Source organism: Equus asinus, chromosome 8, assembly GCF_041296235.1.
Source record: "Equus asinus isolate D_3611 breed Donkey chromosome 8, EquAss-T2T_v2, whole genome shotgun sequence".
Classification (NCBI taxonomy): domain Eukaryota; kingdom Metazoa; phylum Chordata; class Mammalia; order Perissodactyla; family Equidae; genus Equus; species Equus asinus.
In genome coordinates this window covers 12,950,505-12,972,000 of record NC_091797.1, presented here as the reverse complement: position 1 = coordinate 12,972,000, position 21,496 = coordinate 12,950,505, and the positions used below count along the sequence as shown (strand labels likewise).

The 21,496-nt window shown below is 42.7% G+C and overlaps 1 protein-coding gene and 1 long non-coding RNA gene across 4 annotated transcripts in view; one reads left to right on the top strand and one right to left on the bottom strand.

Moving 5' to 3' along the window:
- LOC139045818 (uncharacterized) overlaps nucleotides 1-11,674 on the bottom strand; it is a 110,306-nt gene extending 98,632 nt beyond the window's left edge. For all 3 annotated transcript variants that reach the window (XR_011504932.1, XR_011504931.1, XR_011504930.1), the window contains exons 1-2: nucleotides 11,520-11,674; nucleotides 10,463-10,526 (exon numbers count right to left, since the gene is read on the bottom strand). This is a non-coding gene — a long non-coding RNA (uncharacterized lncRNA). The remainder of the gene's footprint in view (nucleotides 1-10,462; nucleotides 10,527-11,519) is intronic.
- A 479-nt stretch (nucleotides 11,675-12,153) lies between these two features.
- LRRC1 (leucine rich repeat containing 1) overlaps nucleotides 12,154-21,496 on the top strand; it is a 126,854-nt gene continuing 117,511 nt past the window's right edge. Inside the window, exon 1 of the mRNA XM_014863854.3 lies at nucleotides 12,154-12,657. Coding sequence (XP_014719340.2) covers nucleotides 12,214-12,657 — 444 coding nt within the window. The 5' untranslated portion in view covers nucleotides 12,154-12,213. The remainder of the gene's footprint in view (nucleotides 12,658-21,496) is intronic.

The following is a 21,496-nucleotide window of genomic DNA, read 5'->3' as shown; positions in this document are numbered from 1 at the left end:
ACTTCACTTTTAAGGATATACACAGACTGAAAATGAAGGGATGGAAAGACATGTTCCATGCAAATGAAAACCAAACAAGCAGGGGTAGCTATACTTATATCAGACAAAATAGACTTTATTTTTTATTCTTATTTTTTTCTGAGGAAGATTAGCTGTGAGCTAACATCTGCCACCAATCCTCCACTTTTTGCTGAGGAAGACTGGCTCTGAACTAACATCCATGCCCATCTTTCTCTACTTTATACATGCAATGCCTGCCACAGCATGGCTTGCCAAGCAGTGCCACGTCTGCACCCAGGATCTGAACCAGTGAACCCTGGGCCACCAAAGTGGAATGTGCAAACTTAACTGCTGCGCCACTGTGCTGGCAACAAGACAAAATAGACTTTGAGACAAAGACTGTAATAAGAGGCAAAGAAGGTCATTACATAATGATAAAGGAGTCAATCCAACAAGAGGATATAACTTTTGTAAATATTTATGCACCCAACATAGGAGCACCTATGCTTTAAACATAAAAAGCAAATATTAACAGAACTGAAGAGAGAAGTACACAGCAATACAATAATTTTAGGGGACTTACATTTAACAATGGGTAGATCATCCAGACAGACAATGAATTAAGGAAACATTGGACTTAAACTACATGTTAGATCAGATGGACTTCGGCATTTACAGAAAATTCTATCCAACAGCAGCAGAATACACATTCTTCTCCAGGGAACATGGAATATTCTCCAGTTTTGATCATATGTTAGGTCACAAACAAGTCTTAATAAATTTAAGAAGACAAATTATAGCAGCATCTTTTCTGACTGCAATGGTAGGAAAGTAGAAATCAATTACAAAAAAACCCTAGAAAATCCATAAATACGTGGAGATTAAATAACATGCTACTGAACATCAGCATGGGTTATGGGTCAAAGAAGAAATAAAAGACAATTAAAAAGTTACTTGAGACCAATGAAAATGGAAATATTACATACTAAAACATACGAGATGCACCAAAAACAATTCTATGAAGGATGTTCAGAATAATAAGTGCCTACATTAAGGAATAATAAAGATCTTAAATAAACAATCTAACTTCACAACTCAAGGAACAAGAAAAACAAACAAAGCCCAAAGTTAGTAGAAGGAAGGAAATAACAAAGATCAGAGTGGATATAAACGAAATAGAGACTAAAAACACAGCAGAAAGGATCAATGAAACTAAGAGCTGGCATTTTGAAAAGATAAACAAAATAGGTAAACCTTTAGCTAGACTTACCACAAAAAGGAGAGAGAGGATTCAAATAAATAAAATTATAAATGAAAGAGGAGACATTACAATTGATATCACAGAAATAAAAAGGATTTTATGAGACTACTATGAATAATTATACATCAACAAATTGGACAACTGAGAAGAAATGGATAAATTCCCAGACACATACGACCCACCAAGACTGAATGATGAAGAAATAGAAAGTCTGGACAGACCAAATACTAGTAAGGAGATTGAATCAGTAATAAAAAACTTCTTAACAAAGAAAAGTCCAGGACTACATGGCTTCATTGGTGAATTCTACCATTTAAAGAAGAATTAATACCAATCCTTCTCAAACTCTTCCTAAAACTGAAGAGCAGGGAATACTTCCAAACTCTTTTTACAAGGCCAGCATTACCTGGATACCAAAACCAGACAAGGAGACTATAACAAAAGAAAATTACAGGCCAGTATGCCTGATGAACAAAGATGCAAAAAACCTCCACAAAATATTAGCAAACAGAATTCGACAATACATTAAAAGGATTATACACTAAGATTAAATGAGATTTACTCCAGGGATGCAAAGATGGTTCAACATCTGTAAATCAATCAATATGATATGCCACATTAACAAAATGAAGGATAAAAAAATCATATGATTTTCAATAGATACAGAAAAAGCATTTGACAAAATTCAACATCCATTCATGATAAAAGCTCTCAACAAACTGGGTACAGGGGGAACATACCTCAACATAATAGAGTCCATATATGACAAGCCCACAGTTAACATCATACTCAACAGTGGAGAACTGAAAGCTTTTCCTCTAAGATCTGGAATAAAACCAAGATGCCCACTCTCACCACTTTTGTTTAATATAGTACTAAAAGTCCTAGCTAGATCAATTAGGGGAGAAAAAAACCAAAAAGCAATCAAACTGGAAAGGAAAATGTAAAACTGTCTCTGTTTGAAGATGACATGTTATTATATACAGACAACCCTAAAGACTCCACCAAAAAACTGTTAGAACTAATAACAAATTCAGTAAAGTTGCAGAATATAAAATCAATAGATTAAAATTAGTTTTGTTTTTATACAGTAATAATGAACTATCAGAAAGAGAAATTAAGAAAATAATCCCACTTCAATTGCATCAAAAAGAATAAAATACCAACGAATAAATTTAACCCAGGTGGCGAAACATTTGTACACTGAAAACTACAAGACATTGATGAAAGAAATTGAAGAAGACTCAAATAAATGGAAAGATATTCCATGCTCATAGGTTGGAAGAATTAATATTGTTAAAATGTCTATAATAACCCAAACGATCTACAGATCCAATGCAATCCCTATCAAAATACCAATGGCATTTTTCACAGAAATAGAGAAACAATCCCAAAATTTGTATGGAACCACAAAAGATCCCAAATAGCGAAAGCAATCTTGGAAAGAAGAACAAGGTCGGAGGCATCACACTTCCTGATCTCAAACTATATTACAAAGCTATAGTAGTCAAAACAGTAAGGTATTGGCATAAAAACAGACATGTAGATCAATGGAACTGAATAGAGAGCCCAGAAATAAACCCATGCATATATGGTCAATTAATTTATGACAAAAGAGCCTGGAATATACAGTGGGGAAAGGACAGTCTCTTCAATAAATGATGTTGGGAAAACTGGATAGTCACATGCAAAAGAATGAAACTGGACCCCTATCTTACACCATACACAAAAATCAACTCAAAATGAATTAAAGACAAATTTAAGACCTGAAACCATAAAACTCCTAGAAGAAAACATAGAGCGTAAGCTCCTTGACATTGGTCTTGGCAATGACTTTTTGGACTTGACACCAAAAGCAAAGGTAACAAAAGCAAAAATAAATAAGTGGGACTACATCAAAGTAAAAAGCTTCTGCATGGTAAAGGAACCAATCAACAAAATGAAAAGGTAACCTACACAATGAAAGAAAATATCTGCAAATCACATATCTGATGAGGCATTAATATCCAAAATATATAAAGAACGCATACATCTCAATAGCAAAAAAGCAAGCAATCTCATTAAAAACTGGGCAGAGGAACTGAATAGACATTTTTCTAAAGGAGACATCCGAATGGCCAACAGGTCTACAAAATGGTACTTAACATCACTAATCATCAGGCAAATGCAAATCAAAACCACAATGAGATATCACCTCACACCTGTTAGAATGGCTATGATAAAAAAGACAAGAGATCTAAGTGGCGAGGATGTGGATAAAAAGGAACCCTTGTGCACTGTTGATGGAAATGTAAATTGGTACAGCCTCTATGGGAAACAGTATGGAGGTCCCTTAAGAAATTAAAAACAGAATTACCATAAGATCCATCAATCTCACTTCTAGGTATACATCCAAAGGAAATGAAAACAGGATCTTGAAGAGATATCTGCACTCCCATGCTCATTGCAGCATTACTCACAATAACCAAAATATGGAAACAACCTAAGTGTCCGTCAATGGATGAATGGATAAAGAAGATGGGGCATAAATATGCAATGGAATATTATTCAGCTACAAGAAAGAAGGGAAGCCCGCCATTTGCAACATGACAGACCTTGAGGGCATTAAATAGTTGATACCACAGGGTGGCGGAGGTGTTAATTAACCAGATGATTGAATCCTTTCACAGTGTATATCAAATCACTACAATTTACACTTCAAATACCCTATAATTTTCTATGTTCATTATACCTCAATAAAGCTGAAGTTTAGAAAAAATCCTTATCAATAACTTCACAACATTCTATTTTGACAGGGCTTAAAAGGTGTTACTTCTCCAATCAAGTTTGCACCAATTTCAGGGATGGTACAAACTTGACTGGGGAGACAGGACATCTTCTAGGGTTATTTTAGTTAACTGATCAACATACTTTTATTAATAGCGGTAACTGAATTGTCCGAACGGCATTGCTCATTAGAAGGAGCGCAGTTCTGTTTACTGATACCTTTTTCTCTTATTTTTATCAAGCAGGGCTTCGCCTTCAGTGAAGACGTAGTGTCTATACTGATTTAATTTATATTGTAGGAACCATAAGTATAAAATAAGAGTGATATCAGGCTGATCTGTATGATCTTCTTATATCCTTTGTGGATCAAGGTGGAAAATAAAACACCCGTGTTTATTTCAATGAATAAAAAATACATTTTGATCAATTAGGATGATGCATATTATGGCTGTTTTAAACTAAAAGGTATTATACAAATGCAAAGCATTGCACAACCTGAGGCAAGTCAGCTTGTGAGCCTCCTCTAGGCTTCACCCACCATGTTTCTATTCTGTTGGAGAAGGAGACTGTCCAGCTGCAGCAGAGGCCTGGAAAAAGATGGATTCTGTGGCAGGTGCTCGTTTCGATTGGGCTCCTCTGGCGTAACCTCTTTCATGTTGAAATACTTTGCAGTCTCATTTCTACCAATCCAGTAATTTATATATAGTTTATCCAAACAGCGTACTCACGTGGCAGGCTTTCTTTTGGCTGGTAATTGAGAAAAGAATATTGACAGTGACTAATGCCTAATGTGTAGCTTTCTGCAGTACAGAAAGCTCTTTCCACTCCATTAATCCACAATTTTCTCAATAGCTTTTTGGGGCAGGCAATTTTCCATCTCTTTTGTAAAAATAAAGAAAATAAATATTGGAGTTAATATGATTCATCAAAGATCTCATCGCTAGTAGTGGCAGATGCAAAAATTCAACACAAAATTATGAGTTCTAACACCACTCTACACAACAGATAGTGTTTGGCCTATTTCCACCAAGGCAAGATGCTGTTCAATGTTTGACTCATCATTAGCACATTTATTAGGAGATTGAGAAAAACAGAAGAGCAGAGTAAACTCAAACTGCTCATTTGTAACTTCTCTGAATGGAGGAGTAGATTAAAATCTCCATAATGTGAAATTTTGGATTGTTCACATACTATTACAATCTGAGAAGCTGAATAAATAAATGATTATAATTAATAAAAAGCAGAGAAATGAAAAGGGAACCTACAGAATAGGAGAAAAATTTTCAAAAAATTTATTGGATAAGGGGTTAATGTCCAAAATATAGAAATAACTCATACAACTTAACAAAATAACAAACAATCTGATTACAAAATGGGCAGAAGATCTTGATAGACATTTTTTCAAAGAAGACATATAGATGGCCAAGAAGCACATGGAAAGATGCTAAACATCACTAAGTATGAGGGGAATGCAAATCAAAACCACAATCATATACCACCTCACACCTGTTAGAATGGCTTTTATCAAAAAGATAAAACATATGTGTTATTGAGGACGTGAAGAAAAGGAAACTCTTGAACACTGTTGGTGGGAATGTAGATTGGTTCAGCCACTACGAAAAACAGTATGGAGGTTCCTCAAGACATTAAAAAGAACTATCATTTGTTCCAGCAATTCCACTCTGGTATTTATCTGAAGAAAACAAAACCGTTACTTTGCAGAGATATATTCACCCCTATGTTCATTGCAGCATTTTCACCATAGCCAAGATATGAGAGCAACCTAAGTGTCTATTGATAGAAACACAGATAAAGAAGATGTGGTATATACATACAATGGAATATTACTCAGCCATAAGAAAGAATGTAATCTTGCCATTTGTGACAATATGGATGGACCTAGAGGCTATCACGCTAAGTGAAATAAATCAGACAGAGAAGGACAAATAGTACATGATTTCACTTATACATGGAATCTAAAAAACAAAACAAATGAACAAACAAAACTAAACAGACACAGACTCATAGATACACAGAACAAACTGGTGGTTGCCAGAGGGGAGGGCAGTGAGGGTGGGGTGGGGAAAATAGTGAAGGGAAATAAAGGGTACAAACTTCCAGTTCTAAGACAAATAAGTCATGGGGATGTAATGTGCAGCATAGGGAATAGAGTCAATAATATTCTAATAACTTTGTATGGTGACAGATGGTACTAGACTTATCATGGTGATCATTTTGTAATGTATATAAACATCAAATCACTATGATATACATCTGAAACTAATAGGATATGTGTCAATTATTCAATTAAAAAAACAAAATGAAGTTGTATTTCATATGGGCTTAATGGTAACTTGAGATAATAGAAGAACCAGTAAACTTGAAACTAGATCAATATATATTACCCTAGATGAACAACAGAGAGAAAATAACAATGCAGGGGAAGCAGAACCACAAGGATATTGGGACAATACTAAAAAGTCTACATTTTTAAAATTGGAGTATCAAAAGGAAAAAAGAAAATCGGGCAAAAAAAATTGAGGAAGCAATGGCCAAAAATATCCTGAATTTGGTGAAAGTTCTAAGTTTATAAAGTCAAGAAGCTCAATAAACCCCAATCGGGATAAAGAAAGACATATAATCAAGTTGCTAAAAACCAAAGAGAAACAGAAAAGCTTGAAAGCAGACAGAGAAAAAAATGACACATTCCATACAAGTTAACATCAATTTGAAATATTGCTGACTTCTCATAAGAAACAATGGAAATCAGAAGAAAATGGATAATTTTTAGAGTGCTGAAAGACTGTCAACCTAGAATTCTATATTCACTGAAAATGTCCTTAAAGAGTTAAGATGAACTCAAGACACTTCAGATTAAAGAAAACTAAGAGAATCTACTGCCAACAGACCTTCACTGAAAGGTGAAGAGAAATGATATCAGGTAGGAATGAAGAACACTGGAAATAGTAAATATGTGAGTAAATATATAAAAGACTTTTTTTCTTATTCCTTTAAAATGCATATGACTGTTTAGAGAAAAATTACAAAATTTTGTTGTGGGATTTATAACATATGTAAATATAATACATGTAAAAACTATAATGTAAAGGACTGGAGAGGTGGCAAATGATCCTAGACAACTGAAGGCCCCAATGTTTTACAAGAATTGCTATATTTACTCCAAGTAAACTATGAAAATTTAAGGATGCGTAGTCTAATTCCCAGAGCAATCATGACAGCTAGAAAGCCTACAGAGAAAATGAGATTATAAAATAAGTTTATTTACTCAAAAGATGGTGGGGAAGGAAGAACAGAGGACCAAAAGTCAGATGGTACAAACACAAAACAAATAATAAAATAGCAGACTTAATCCAACGATATCAAGTATGATATTAAATGTAAATGGGCTAAACCTTCCAAATAAACAAGGAATGGGGGACAGAATTTTCATGTAATAGTAATGGGAAATCAAAGAGATTTTAGGGTGGCGACTTTGGTTCTGATTTCAAAGGTTGTTGAATTCTGAACCAGATTGTGTAGGCTCTCAGGTTTCTCAGTTTGGGTGTCCTTTCCTTACAATAGGGATATATAATCTCTATAAAATACCCTTAAATTCAGGTTTGGAGAAGCAAAGGTTGGGATCGGAGTTCTTCCTCTCCTAGAGGGCTTTAGGATTCTTGTGCAAGTTTCTTCCTAGTATCCCGCATTAGTTATAATAAGATTTAATTTGCCTATTTGACTTGCATATAAATACTTCAGAGGGTCACTCAAGTGATCCTTTATTTTTCAGAAAAGATCAGCTTTTCTAGATGAAGAAGAAAATAGTACTATGACTGTTCTAATTTCCTTGATAATTGCCTTTCTTCCAGGAAGACCGAAGACTCTGTCTTGTTCCTTTTTGTCTCCCCAGCAAATTAACCCAGTGCTTGCCACATAGCAGGTGCTCAAAAAGTAAATAATACAACATGACTCCTAGTCCAGAAGTAATTTACAACTGCCTGTTGGGTACATTTACCTGTATACTGTTTGTTAACTTTTAAAATTAATTTTATTGATATATAAATTTTATATAATAAAAGTTTCCCGTTTTAACTGCACAGTTTGATGAGTTTGATGAATGTATATACTCATGTAACCACCACTGCAATCAAGATATAGAATACTTCTATTTCTATTATCCTAAAAAGTTCCTTCATGCCTTTTGCCATTAGTCTTACCCCCAGCATCTCCTCCCAAACCTTGGCTGCAGGTTCCCACTGATCTAGGTTGTGTTACTTTATATTAGCTTACATTTCCTGGAATTTCCTAGAAATGGAATCACACAGAATGTACTCTTTCGTGTCTGGTTTCTTTTGCTCATTATAATGTTTCTGAGATTCACCCACATTGTTACACGTATTAGTAGTTTTTTCCTTTTTATTGTGTTATTTCATTGTTTCGATATAGCACACTTGGTTTATTCATTCATCTGTTGATGACTATCTGGATTGTTTCCAGGTTTTGGCTATTATTAACAAAATTGCTGCAACATTTGTACATTAGCCTTTGTATGAGCATACGTTTTCATTTTGTGTGTGTGTAAATACTAGAGGTAGAATGGCTGCATTATTAGGGTAGGTATATGCTTATAAGAAACTTCCAAATTGTTTTCCAAAGTGGTTTTAACATTTTACACTCCCACCCACTTTCCACTTCCAGTTGCTCCATATCTTCACTAACACTTGAGACTGTCTGTCTTTTTATCTTTAGTCCCTCTAGTGGAGATGTGGTGGTGTGTCACTTTAAAAGGCACATGCTCAGACCTCTGAATCCCCATTCTACCCCTATCTTACCACTTTAAAGTGGACTTACACTTTAAAAAAATTAATGACAACATTATGCTAAGAAAATTCAAGCTAGACTAACAACAACAACAACATTAATTGGGCATTTATCATTCTCCTAACCCTAAAGTGCAAGCTTCACAAGAGCAAGACTTACCTGTCTGGTTCTTTGTATCTTGCACAATGCCCGGTGCATAGCATGTACATTTATTAGTTATCGTTGTATAATAAATTATTCCAAATCTTAGCAGCTTAACAACAAAAAACCATTGTTTCACAGTTTCTGAGGATTATGAATCCAGGAGCAGCACTTAGTCGGGTGGTCCTGGGTCAGGGTCTATCATGAGGTTGCAATTAAGCTATTGTCTAGTGCTGCAGTCATGGAAGGCTTGACTGGGGCTGGAGGATTGGCTTCCAAGATTATTCACTCACTTGGTATCGGCATGAGGTCTCATTTTCCAGCTGGCTGTTGCCAGCAGTCCTCAATTCCTTGCCATGTGAACCTCCCCGTTGGGCTGCTCAACACAGCAGCTGGTTTCCCCAAAGTAAACCAAGTGATTGGGCTCTCTTGGAGTGGTCCAAGAGAGACAAAGATAGAAGCCGATTACACAGACCACCCAGGAGACAGGAATGGTTGGGGGCCATTCTGAAGGCTGGCTGATACAATGCATAGTGAATATTTATTGATTGAACTGATGTGTACCTGACACTCTACTGAGCACTTGGTTTACGTTGTCTCATTCAATCCTGACAACAACCTATGGACCATTGTCCTCATTTGAGAGATGATAAAACTGAGGCTTCTAAAAGTGAAGTAACCTGTCTAATTTTACAAAGCTATTAGGTGGCAGAGCCAGAGTTGAAGGCCAGACCTCTGTAGCACCAAAGGCTATGAAAAATGGTTCACAGTGAAAACGAATGAACTGTACTATCCCCCAAAGAAATTGATTTAGATGGTCTTTTAAATTTTGTTGATATTGAGTCAAACTCACTTGTACATGGGGTAAGGAACTAGAAATTATATCAACAGGGAAACCCTAAAACTCTTCAGGATGAAGAATTGGTTCCCCATTCTCCAATTGATAAGGTGGTGTTTTCATTTTTTCTCTCTTACCAGATTAATGTTTTAAATTCTTGGCGGATCCTCGGAAACAAGGAAGGTCAAGAATTCTGCCACTGACTTTCTACAGAGTCAGCACAAGTTTGATGACCATTTAGTGCGCATATGGCGCTGTGGTAGTTACAAGGATCTACAGAGCAAGCGAGACAGTACCTGATGCCCAAGAGGTCACAATCTCCTTGGGATTGGTGATAACACGGGCAAGCGTAAGTGCCATGGAGAGGCACACAGGGAATGCTTACTGAGGCTTGAATTCTTAAAAAGACCAGCCACATCTTTAAAACACATTTAGTGTTTCACTAAAATAATCTAGCGTGGAGGAAGACTGGCGCAGATGTTAGCTCAGGGAGACTCTTCCTCATACACACACACACACAAAATAATAATCTAGTGTGATAAAGTCAATCGAAGATTAAGATGAGGGAGCCAGGCCTCTATTTTCATTTTTTTAAAAAGCAGTTGGAAAGCTTGCAAAGAGAGTGACTTGCTTACCATTCTAGACTCAATCTCTCAGTCAGGAACCAGTTTTCCATTAAAAGTGGCACAAAATGGGTTTCTGGAATGCAAGAATGAAGGAAGAGCGGCTAAGGTTCAAAGTTCAGGTAGCCTTCCGTGAGAATGTAGAAATCAAGCCAGGCAGGCCAAATAAAAGAGAGGGCGGAGGGGGCAGAGCGACGGAGTTTACAGATTGACGGGAATTAGAGAGTTAAGGTGACAATGCTGGGGTAGAAACCAAACGGACAGGGCAGTGTGGTACTGAGACCCACCCTCACCGGGAAGAAAGGAGCCCCTCCAGTGGAGTTGAAATGATGAAGCACCCCACTCCCCACTCATCCGGGAAACTGTCTTGTGCACAGTTGAAACTCAGAGGAAAGTCTGCGGAGCCACATACGCCTTGCATAAACTAGTTAAAGATCAAAATTTGCCTTGGCCACTGAGCATGCTCAGATTTCAGCCTTCTGCAGAAATGTGGGTTCCGTGGCTCCAGATTTTAGCTTTGGCAGCTCGGGGGCAGGAGAGGGAATGAGAAAGCCCGAGTGTTGTCGTGGCAGTGGCCACAGGTGGAATCTGATGTTTGAGTACACTTGAAGGAAAAGGTGTGAGGACTAGGCGGCGGCCGGATGGGGCGTCAGAATAGACCTCGAAAAAACACTCCCGCAATGTGACTGGCTTTGACTTGGTCGGCAAACCTCCGTGAAGGAGCCAGTTTGGTTATTCCGAAATAGGAAGTCTGATACAAACAGTTCCAGGAGAAGAGGGGCAGTTCCGTTCCGGCCCTAGTCCGTGGATATGAATCAGGGTCGAAGGAATGGTCGTTATCACCCAATAGCAAGCCTCCTGGGTCCTCTCCAGCTACTCCTTCTTAGGCTGCAACCTACCCTTTGTAAGAGACTGGGTGTTGCTGCAGAAACGCGAGCCAGATGAAGGATGCTCACCTGGCAATCCCCGCGCGACCTGCCCCACCTCTCCCGCTCCTCCCGCCTCCCCAGCCCAGACTAGTCGCCCAGGGCCAACATCTGGCCAGGCTGAAACAGGCTCACAAACTCACCTTTGCCAGCTCGTTTCTGCGTTTGGGCTCCTGAGAGGGTGCATCCACATCTAGGAGAATCTCGCAGACTCTCTGACTCCTAGGCTTTTGGTGGCATGGGGAGAGGGATTTCCTATTACCACGCACACACACAATGAATGATTCCTGAAGATGTGCTCCAGGTCACACAGCCTGCAGGCGGTGCCCGCGGGCCGGGGGGTCACGGCCGGACTGGGCGCCGCAGGTGCTGGGGGCGGCGCGCCCACGGCTCGGGCTGCTGTGCAGCGAGCGCGCAAGTGGCCGAGGAAGCAGCGGCCAGGGCGGTGCAGACACCTCCAAACCCCGCCGAACGCCCTGGCTCGAGGCGCCCACGGCGCGCGAGGTACGCTTCGGGGCGGTCCTGCCTGACCCCGGAAGAGAAAGTCGTTTTGGGGAAGGGGAGCGAAGGGAGGAGAGCGAGTTAAGTACAACTAAAAATCAAAGTTGTTTTGCCCCGCTCAGTCCGCCTCTCCCCCGCCTCCTTTTTGGCCCAGACTCCTTCCGAGGCGGGCTTCCTCCGAGGGCCCGACGCCCCCTCTGTCCCAGGCTGAGTTGGCGTACAGGAGCGCCCGGCCCCAGGTTCCCGGCCCCTCTGCGGATCCAGGTCTCCGGGAAAACCCGGAGCGGAGCATCCCCCGGGCCTGGAAACGCCCTCGGCGCGCGCCCACTGGCGCGCATGCTCAGTCGCGCGGCGGCCGCGAGTAGGAAGCTCCGCGCGGCAGTAGCGGCGGCGGCGGCGCGGCTGGAGGGCAATCGGGCCGGCGGGCGGGCGCGCTGGGACGCGGCGGGGTTCCCGCCCGAGGTTCCGGGGGAGCGTTTCGGAGCGCGAAGGCCGGCGCGAGGAGCGAGCGAGCACCGGAGCCCACGAGCGCGGAGCGGGCAGCGGGCGGAGCGGAGCCGCGGGGCGGAGCGGGCTCGGAGCCCGGGTCTCCGCGGCTCGGACCGGGCGGCGGGGGCGGCGATGTTCCACTGCATCCCCCTGTGGCGGTGCAACCGTCATGTGGAGAGTATCGACAAGCGCCACTGCTCGCTGGTCTACGTCCCCGAGGAGATCTACCGCTACGCCCGCAGCCTGGAGGAGCTGCTGCTGGACGCCAACCAGCTCCGCGAGCTGCCCGAGGTGAGCGTCCGGCCTCACCTGCGCGCCGGCCGGCCCTCGCACCCTCCTCTCCTCGCCTCTCCTCCAACCTCCAACTCCCCCCTCGTCCTCTCTTCCACCTCCAGACTTTGGCGCGTGGGTCCCGCGGGAACCACCTCTACTTGTATTCACCTGCTTCTTTCTCCCCTTCACTCCCCCAGACCCCACCCCCGCAGTGAAAGTTCCTTTTCCTTTTGTACAAAGCGACTTAGTTTTATCTAAGTGGTCACTAGAGCTCGTGCGACTGGGGAAACGTTCTGGGCTGATAAGTAGTTTAGATACCCGTGTAGGTACCAACACTTAAGTGCCGGGGCAGCTGGGGAGCCGGGTGGCTGCGCTGTTCCCAGCTGGAAGGACCCAGCGCGGCATCCCGCTCCTGGGGCCGACCCCTCGCCGGGGCCCTCTCCGCTTTGGCCAGGGCAGGTCCGGGAGGAGGTGGGCAGCTCGCAGGTGGGCAACCTCACTGCATGGGCATCTTCCGAGGAATTTGCTCCGGGCCTTATCGCGGGTGAGCCTTGCTCGGAAGAGCTGGAGCTCGGCCGGCCTGCCTTGGCTCCCGGACCGGCCGCGAGGTGGAGAGGGGCCAGGAGGTGAACTGTGCCCCGGGAGCCGTGGGCAGGTGCCCAGGTGTCCGCCCCCCCCCCCCCGCCCCCTGCCTGCGTGGACCTGTTGCGTGGAGGGAGCCGCGGGGAACGTCGGCAGAGGCTCTTCGGGGGGCGGCCAGCCTTGCAGCCCCCTCTCCCGGGGCGGCCGCGTTCAGCCTGCCGACTTCTGTCCCTGCAGTGATGCGCTGCCTCTTGCCAACTGTTTACGTAAATTCATCATTGTGCTGCAGGGACACATGCTGATTGTGCTTTAACCGGAGGGTCGGGGACTCGAACTCTTAACGTGCGAGCCGGCCTCGAGAACCTGGCCTGAGTAAACCCTTCAGGAGGAAGGGCTCCCCAGTCCAGGGGCGTGGAGGAAGTCTCTGTGCGGTAATCTACAGGTGCGCAGGAAGTAGGGAGCCAGCTGGGAGCGAGTGGGAGAGGACCTACAGGCCTGAGCATCGGAGCTCAGATAGCTTGCCTGGCCTTTCAGTGAACACAAAGCCAAGAGCTTGTCCCAGAAACACTGGTCAAATGTTCTGGCTTGTTAGAATGACCTGAGCCATTCTTCAGCGCTGACAGAGTGTCTTCAGAAGCAGAACGGTGTGTTTTTCTCAGCATTTCGAGTGTTGTTATTCTTCTTGGATTTACTTTCCCTGCTTCGTGTGGAATTGATTGGATGGTTTGCTCTCTGTAATCAGGGAGATTAACCTCACCGGGATCTTTGCAAAGCTCCCCAGGCTTTATTTAGCTTAGAATCAGAAAAGCCATCCAGTTCCCTCAGGCATTTATTATTTTACAGGCATTTTCAAACATGGTTTTGTCTGGCTTTCAGCTTCCTTAAATTTGACTTAAAAGTCATAAGCTTATTTACTGCCTTAGGTTGGAATAAGTTTTAGGTGTTGCTACCGCGAGAAATATAAAATATGTAATTTAATGCTTTTCAAAGGCTTCAGAATGAAGTTATTAAACATTGAGTGAAAAGCTATTAAACTAGAAATGTTTCAGTGCTCTTTGTGGTGTTTTTGTTTGTTTTCTTTTGTAGAACTGGAAGATTGCCTTTGCTCTGGCTTTTCACTCCCTTCTGCAGAGTTTGTGGGTTTTCCTGTAATGTGGGGGAATTCAGTTTGGTATGGGAAATTATGGGTTTTAGATGTGTCAGGTATTTCTACTGATTCTAGATGGAAACTTCTCAGAAGCTCAAAATAGTGTGATAGCACTCTCTAAAAGCGGTAGGTAAACAAGCTTTTCAAAGGCTGGAGGTGGTCTTGCTTATGGGTAATTATTGCTCTTACAGCTCTTAAATTAGTTTTATAGATTTTAGGTTGTGTAAAGTCTATTTCTGCCTGATTTATGGTGCCTGGGTGTGTATTAGCCAGACATGAACCACCACCTCGAAGGCACAGATATTTCATTCACAGTTAAAGTCTGTCCTTGGCACTCCGTGGTTTCACCTCTGAGATCTGTGGAACTCATTAGCACGCTCACGTCTGTCCCTGCCACCTCCCCAACCCTGTCTCCTTACCTACCACATCCCCAGTGGGTCTCTTTTGCTGACAAACCTCCGAAGCCCTTATGGGGGTGGCCATACTGGCCGGCTGTCCTTTTTCTGTCATTTATTTGGAAACAGCCAAAGGGGAAGCCGGCACCTCCCACTCCTCCAGCAGAAGCTCTGTGCAGGCTTCAGGCTAGTGAAAAGCATCTCCTCTCCACTCCAGGAAGGTCTGCAACCTCTGATTTGCTCCAACCCGCTCATTTTACAAATTGTGGCTCAGAATTGAAGTGACTTTTTAGGGCTGTCCAACTGGTTAGAGGCAGAGTTGCCGGTCACCCCACTGTTCACGTGTCCACCAACTTTAACAGCTTTGGGCACCCAGCAGGAGTCTGGCCTTTTGGGCTTTTCACACCCATCAAAACCTGAGTTATTTAGCTGTTCCTGTTTTGCTCATGCCATTCAAACTTGGCCTCCGTCAAACCTTTACTGACCGTTCATTATTTGCTAGTTGTTGGGATGTAGGGATTAAAGGGGCTCTGATTCGTAGGAGCTGTTCGCGGCTTTGCAGGGAGACAGGTGACTGTAATACCGATGTGAGTGTGGGTGGAGCGGGCACCACAGCTATCAAACTTGCTGGTTACTTACCTAATCTAACCTTTTGCTGAACCTGCACCCCCATCCTCCACAGTGACTCCGCCTTGTGGTAGCCTCTCCACGCTGCGCTTGTGCAGGAAACGCTCCGGCCGCTCACCTTTAGCCTGGCCCAGGTGGGTGAAAGTCTCATCGCCCCTTTTCCATCCGTCTACCCCTCCCACCTCCCCCCAGCTCCATCCCTTTGGGATGTGTATTAAAGACAGTCAAACTTCAACCTCCTAGAGATGCTGGTGTGTGTACGCTCACCCTTGTGTGCGCAGAGCCTGGCACCCAGTAAATCCTGCTCCACACACAGCCATTTATCTGTTGAATGATTGTTGCCGAGTCAGATACAAATCTTCCTCCTCTGCTTCTTTCTCTTACGTAAGCATGTCACTGCTCCGGCATCTATCCTTTTCTAAGTAATCAGAGAATATTCAAGTTGGAAATGATTTTTCAGGGCTCTGTAGCTGGTTAGATGCAGAGTCGCTGGTTGCTTCAGGTTAGAAGTGGCTTCAGAAGTGAAGATCATCTACGTGGGGACGTTGTTTTGTCTTCCCCATGATCCCTGGCTTTCCTCCGTACTTCTTAGCGTTTCTGACATCATCAGTTTTCCCCTCGACGTGCACTCATTCTTGAATACCTTCAGATATCTGTGTTTTCCTGTGATCTCTCTGGCACCAATACCGTGCCTAGTCTATCGGCAGCAGATATTTTGTTTGAATGCTCTCCAGCCTGTATGGCTTAAAAATTTGAGTTTCATCTTGTCACCTCCTCTTGATTAGAGTTCAGTTGATCTTTTGATGATTGCCAGATGACGTTACTTCAAATATCTGCCCCACCCGTCGTTCTTTCTCATATCCTGCTTTAGTTTTTTTCCTAGCCCTCTGAGCACTTATCACATCCTAATTCCAGACTGTATATTGCTTACTTGTTCTTTGACTGTCTCCCAGCTAGAACACAAGCTCCCTGAGGGCCGGGATGCTTTTGTTCACAGATGAACCTAGGACAGTATCTGGTCCACAGTGGATGCTCAGATGCTTGTTGATGAAAGCATCCTCACGTGGGTTGTCATGGGTTGGTTGCTGCTGTTTCTTAGCCGTCGTAATTGCCCTTCCTACTGTCTGACATCCGCTGTACACCCGTCTGTTGAAACTAGTCATGAGACAAAGTCATTCAGAATTCAGTGGTCTTGTCTTGCCAGTCTTTGTTCTCCATCTTCTCTCTGCTGGGCACCTTTGACTGTCTTATCTTTTTGAAATAATTTTTATGAATTGTAAACATAATTTTTATGACTGTGACTTCAACATGTCCAGCTGTGATCTGTTGAGAGGCTATCCACCCACACTTGGAACAAGTCCCTTTTGTCTGAAACCCACCATGTTTCAGTTTAGGTCTTGTCTCCTGAACTGGCTTCTCTTCCCAACAGTTCCATTTCTGCGGTGGGACAGCCATTCTTCCTGTCTTATTGGTTCATGGATGTACCTTCTCCTCTCCATCTGTCCTGTCACTAAGTCCTGTCATTTCTTCCATCAAAGTGCCATCTTTTCTCTTTCTCAGTCTCTTGCTGCCACCTGGCTAGTTTCCCCTGGATTCACACTGTCCATTGCTGGTTGTCTTGTGCCAAGGCCCTTTGGGCTTGTCTTGAAGGAGCAGAGCAGGGCAGCTGGAATTAGCTCAAATGCTGCTCCAACACTTGGATACTTTCCTCGGGCCTCCATGTTGCCACGTGTTACAGCAGAACCTGTTTTATAGGGCTATTCTGGGGACTAAAGGGATAATGCATGCGAAGCACTTAGAGTTCGATATAAGATATCTAAGATCTTTCTAGATGCTGTGACAAGACACTTTTATTATTAAACAATGTTTCTTGAACTGGAGTTTGAAGACATTGTCCTGGGAGTTTGTAACTTTTTAAAACCAGAGTTAAATTTATAATGTTCTTTTTAATAATAATTTTAAATCACAAGTTTCGTAACATCTAGATGAACTTACAAATGAGTCGTGCCATATTAAGGTTTTACTATGAGTGTTTGAGCCCACCTTTAGTTGTCTCGAGCTAAGGGGGGAAAACAGATGTGGACCTATTGCAGAAATCATGGGTTTGGGTCAGCTGGTGGCTGGAAGTTGCATGAGCAAAGGTTTCACGGCAGTTTGTTAGAGAAAAGTGACGGGCAGCTAAAGGGATCACAGAGCCCAGGGTGGTGCAGGCATGTAGGATTGCAGGCATACAGCACTGCTGGGCACTTGCTCCGAGGTAGTGTCGTACCGTTGAGAGCAGCCATGCGGTGTCTGTAAAATTGCATCATCATCATCTGTCATGTTAAATTACTGTTGAGTTCTTGTTTATTGGTATTTATCAGATTTTTAAATCTTTCCACCTTATAGTTTTATAAGAGCTAAAACGTAGGGAGGACATTCCTAGTTATATCTTTGGATATACTTAAATAATATTAGAATGAAAATAACTTAAGTCAAAGCTTAGGAGGAAGGGAGTCCAAGAGAGTACTTTCCCTTTATTGTGGTGATCTACACTTTTCTCAGGTTAGGGAAACAGTTCTCATTTCTCAGATATCCTGTTGTGCTACTGAGTTTAGCACTTAATTGTTTGTGATTCTTTTATGTGCGTGTCCAAACCCCCTTCTCCTCCAGCCCTCTTTTACAGGCGAAGAAATGAGACCTAGAGAATTTGTAGTTTGCCCAGGTTAGCGGAGAGTAGAGCCTCTGATGATGAAACATTTAGCGAGTATCTGCTACATATTAATAATGATGATAATAGCCACCACTTACTGAGACTTTACTGAGCTCCAAGCATTGTATTAAGTGCTCGACATAAATTATTTCTCTTAAACTAACAGCACGGTTTAGCCATTATAATCTCAGTTTTGCAAATGCAGAAACTGAGACGTGTTTACAAAACTTATTGAAGAAGCTTGTTTAAGAAACTTGGTCATGGTCAGTTCTGGAGCAAGTATTTGACTCCAGCTCCGTGTATGCATTTACCGCCTGGGAGCCGGGAGGCCTGGCGGTGTGACAGTCTTAGGAGGGAGCCTCTGCAGAATGCTCGTGACAGCTTTGAGGAATCTCACACTCTCTGAGGAGCTGAGGGAAGACGTTAGAGTGGTGACATTAACACTAGACTGGAAGGGGGGAAAAAGCATATTGTTGCTGAAACCAATCCTTCCCAGGTGGCTAGAATGAGGGGTACAGAGTGGCTAGACAGGGACCTGGGGCCAGATCACAAAAGGGCCTTGTTAGTTTTGCTAAGGAGGTGAACTCTGCCCTGTAAGCAGAGGGGGGCCATGGACGGTGTGTAAGCAAGGATGCAACACAGCTAGATCCTTGTTTTAGAAAGATAATTCTGCGGCAGAGTAAAGGATGGAGTCCGGGAGAATAGTTAGGAGCCTGTTGCAGTGGTCTAGGCCAGAGGAAACGACACAGCACCTGTGGGGATGAACAGGGGGAGATGGCTCCATCAAAGATGTTAACACTGGGTGTTTCCTGTCCTCGGGTCCTGTGCTCTGTCTACTGTGCCACCTTCCAGGTACTGACCATCAGAGGCATTTCATCAACACTTGTAGGACTCCAAATACAAAACATTTTCCTCCTTTCTGTGGACATATATTCCTCGATTGTGGGGTGTGTCTGCATTTAGGTTGTAAATTGCTCGCTAAGCAGTGGGAAGCTTTGTCTGTAGGCCTTGGCTTAGGGGACAATGAGCAGCCAGATGTGCTATGGATGGGAAGAGTTTGTTATTTTTGGGTTTCAGATAAATTTGGTCATCAAGTTTATAAAAATGCACCCACAATAACACTGGTAACCCTGTGGGTTTTATTTTTCTGAGTAATATGAATGCGCGCTATGTGTGTTCAGTACCGTGCTCTTGAGTTTCATCATCTTCTCCTGATGCTTTAAAAGACTAATATTTGGAGAATTTTTATTAGTCTAGAGTAACTTGGAAGTAAACATGTTCCTGGCGTGTCTTTTTTAAAAAGTAGCTCAAGGCTTTGAGAAAAAGTAAAACTGTTCATTTAGTAAGACTTTTCTAGAGTTGACTAAGTTGAGTCATGCCTTCAGTCTGGTAAAATAGCAAAGCGAGCCTGCTTCCCCAGGCCCCCTCCCCTCTTTGCAGGGCCTTCCGGTGAGACGGCGGCCCCTGGAACCCTCCTTACAGCCTTCCAGTGCCTTATCCTCTCGGCCAGACTTTGCAACTTTTGTACTGTGATAAGTAGGTACATGGGATTTCCTTAAAAAGGACTCTTGACCACAGGCTTGAAATTTTGGGGGTAAAACATAGCTGATATTTACACAAGAGGGTCAGAAATAGCAGTGTAAACATTTCTTAGCCATGATGACAAAAATCCCAACCGTCATCTTGCTGTGCCGTGGAACAGAAGCGTTGGGTTCTTGTAGGTGAGGATCCGGTGAGCGTCGCGGGCTCTTTGCTCCCAGAAGTCCAGGGAAAGTTTGCCTATTTTAAGACTCAACTCGGAACACAGGATTAGAAATGTTTGTCCTGGGCTTCATGTGATGGTTATGAGGGATGATGAGATCATGGCCAGATCTTAGTAAATGCATAGAAGAAACTTCTGGATGTCTGTTTACTTTCTTTTGGGTGTTATTTAGTGGACAGGAATGGTAATTTACTCTTGCATGTGGTATTTTAGAAGATCTAATGTTGTATGTTTGTGTGTGTGTACATGTATCCAGTGTAAAATACTTTGAACTCCTAGAAGTACGGTGGAATGGTTAAAAGTAATGTTTTTGCTCATCATTATTTTGAAGAATTTCCCTTTCTAGGCTGTAACGTCTAGATTCCAGACAATTTGACTCAGTTGGAAGAAATTTGGTGTTTTACTTTCCAAGAACCGCAAGGAATGGATTTGTCTTGTGGTGGATAGAAGGACTGAAGGAGGTGTTACACCTACTTATGGCATGTGCCAGCCTGATTCCTGGATAGTGTGGCCAGATGGAGAGAATTCTGTCTATCCTGACCACTCTTATCGCCTTTCCTTCTGCAGTCCACACCCGCTTCTTGGGAGAAGATAATCGGGGGGGCTGTCAGCTGACTTGTCGTGGAAACTAGGAGCTGGAGTCAGATGAGCAGTTATGAAGGCTAGAGGCTTCCGACCCCCTGAGCATATGATGTGGGCCCTGACTGCTTGACTTGAGTTAGAAGATGCTGAGACCTCTGAGGCTCATGCTGTTAGTGCAGCCGGCCTGACTTTGGGCCATAATGTGGCCTTGTTTTTATCACATTACAGGAGTAATATCTGTTGGATGCTTAAAAGATTTCAAAGAATTGAAAAAAGTGACAGTTTCATTGATTCCCTCAGAGTGATACCAGCCATTAGCAATTTTAGAATATATTCTTACAGATTTTTTTTCTTTTCACACACCACCATGTATATTATTATTGTTAAAACAAAAAGAGGACTCTTACTATATAAATTGCTTTGCTGCTTGCGTTTATTGCTTAATACTGTGTCTTGGACATCTTCCGCATCAGTGTGTATGGATGTATTTTAGCATTGATTCTGATGCTGCAGTATTCCATTGTATTGGGTAGAACATGATTGGTTTATTTAACTGTTCTCTGATTGCTGGACATGTAAATTGTTTCTAATTTTTTGCAACGATGAACTATGCTGAATTAAATGTTCTTATATGTACCATTGTGCATCCCTTAACGACAGGGACACGTTCTGAGAAATGCGTTGTTAGGCAATTTTGTCATCGTCTGAACGTCATAGAGTGCACTTACATAAACCTAGATGGGATAGCCTACTACACACCTAGGATACATGCTACTAATCTTAGGGGACCACCTCGTGTGTGTGGTCCATCATTGACTGAAGCATCGTTGTGTGGTGCCTGACTATATTACTTTGTACACCTGTGCAAATGTTTCTTTAAGATAAATTTCAAGAAGCAGAACTGTTGAATGAAAGTATACACTTGATGAATTTTAATAGATGTTGTTAGATTGTTGGAGTTTTTTTAAAAAATCAGAGTTGGATGGAGGCCTAGAGATTGTAGAAATCTCCTCACCATAAGCTAAGGAAATGAAAGTCTGGGGAGCTAACGTGATGTGTCAAAGCACAAC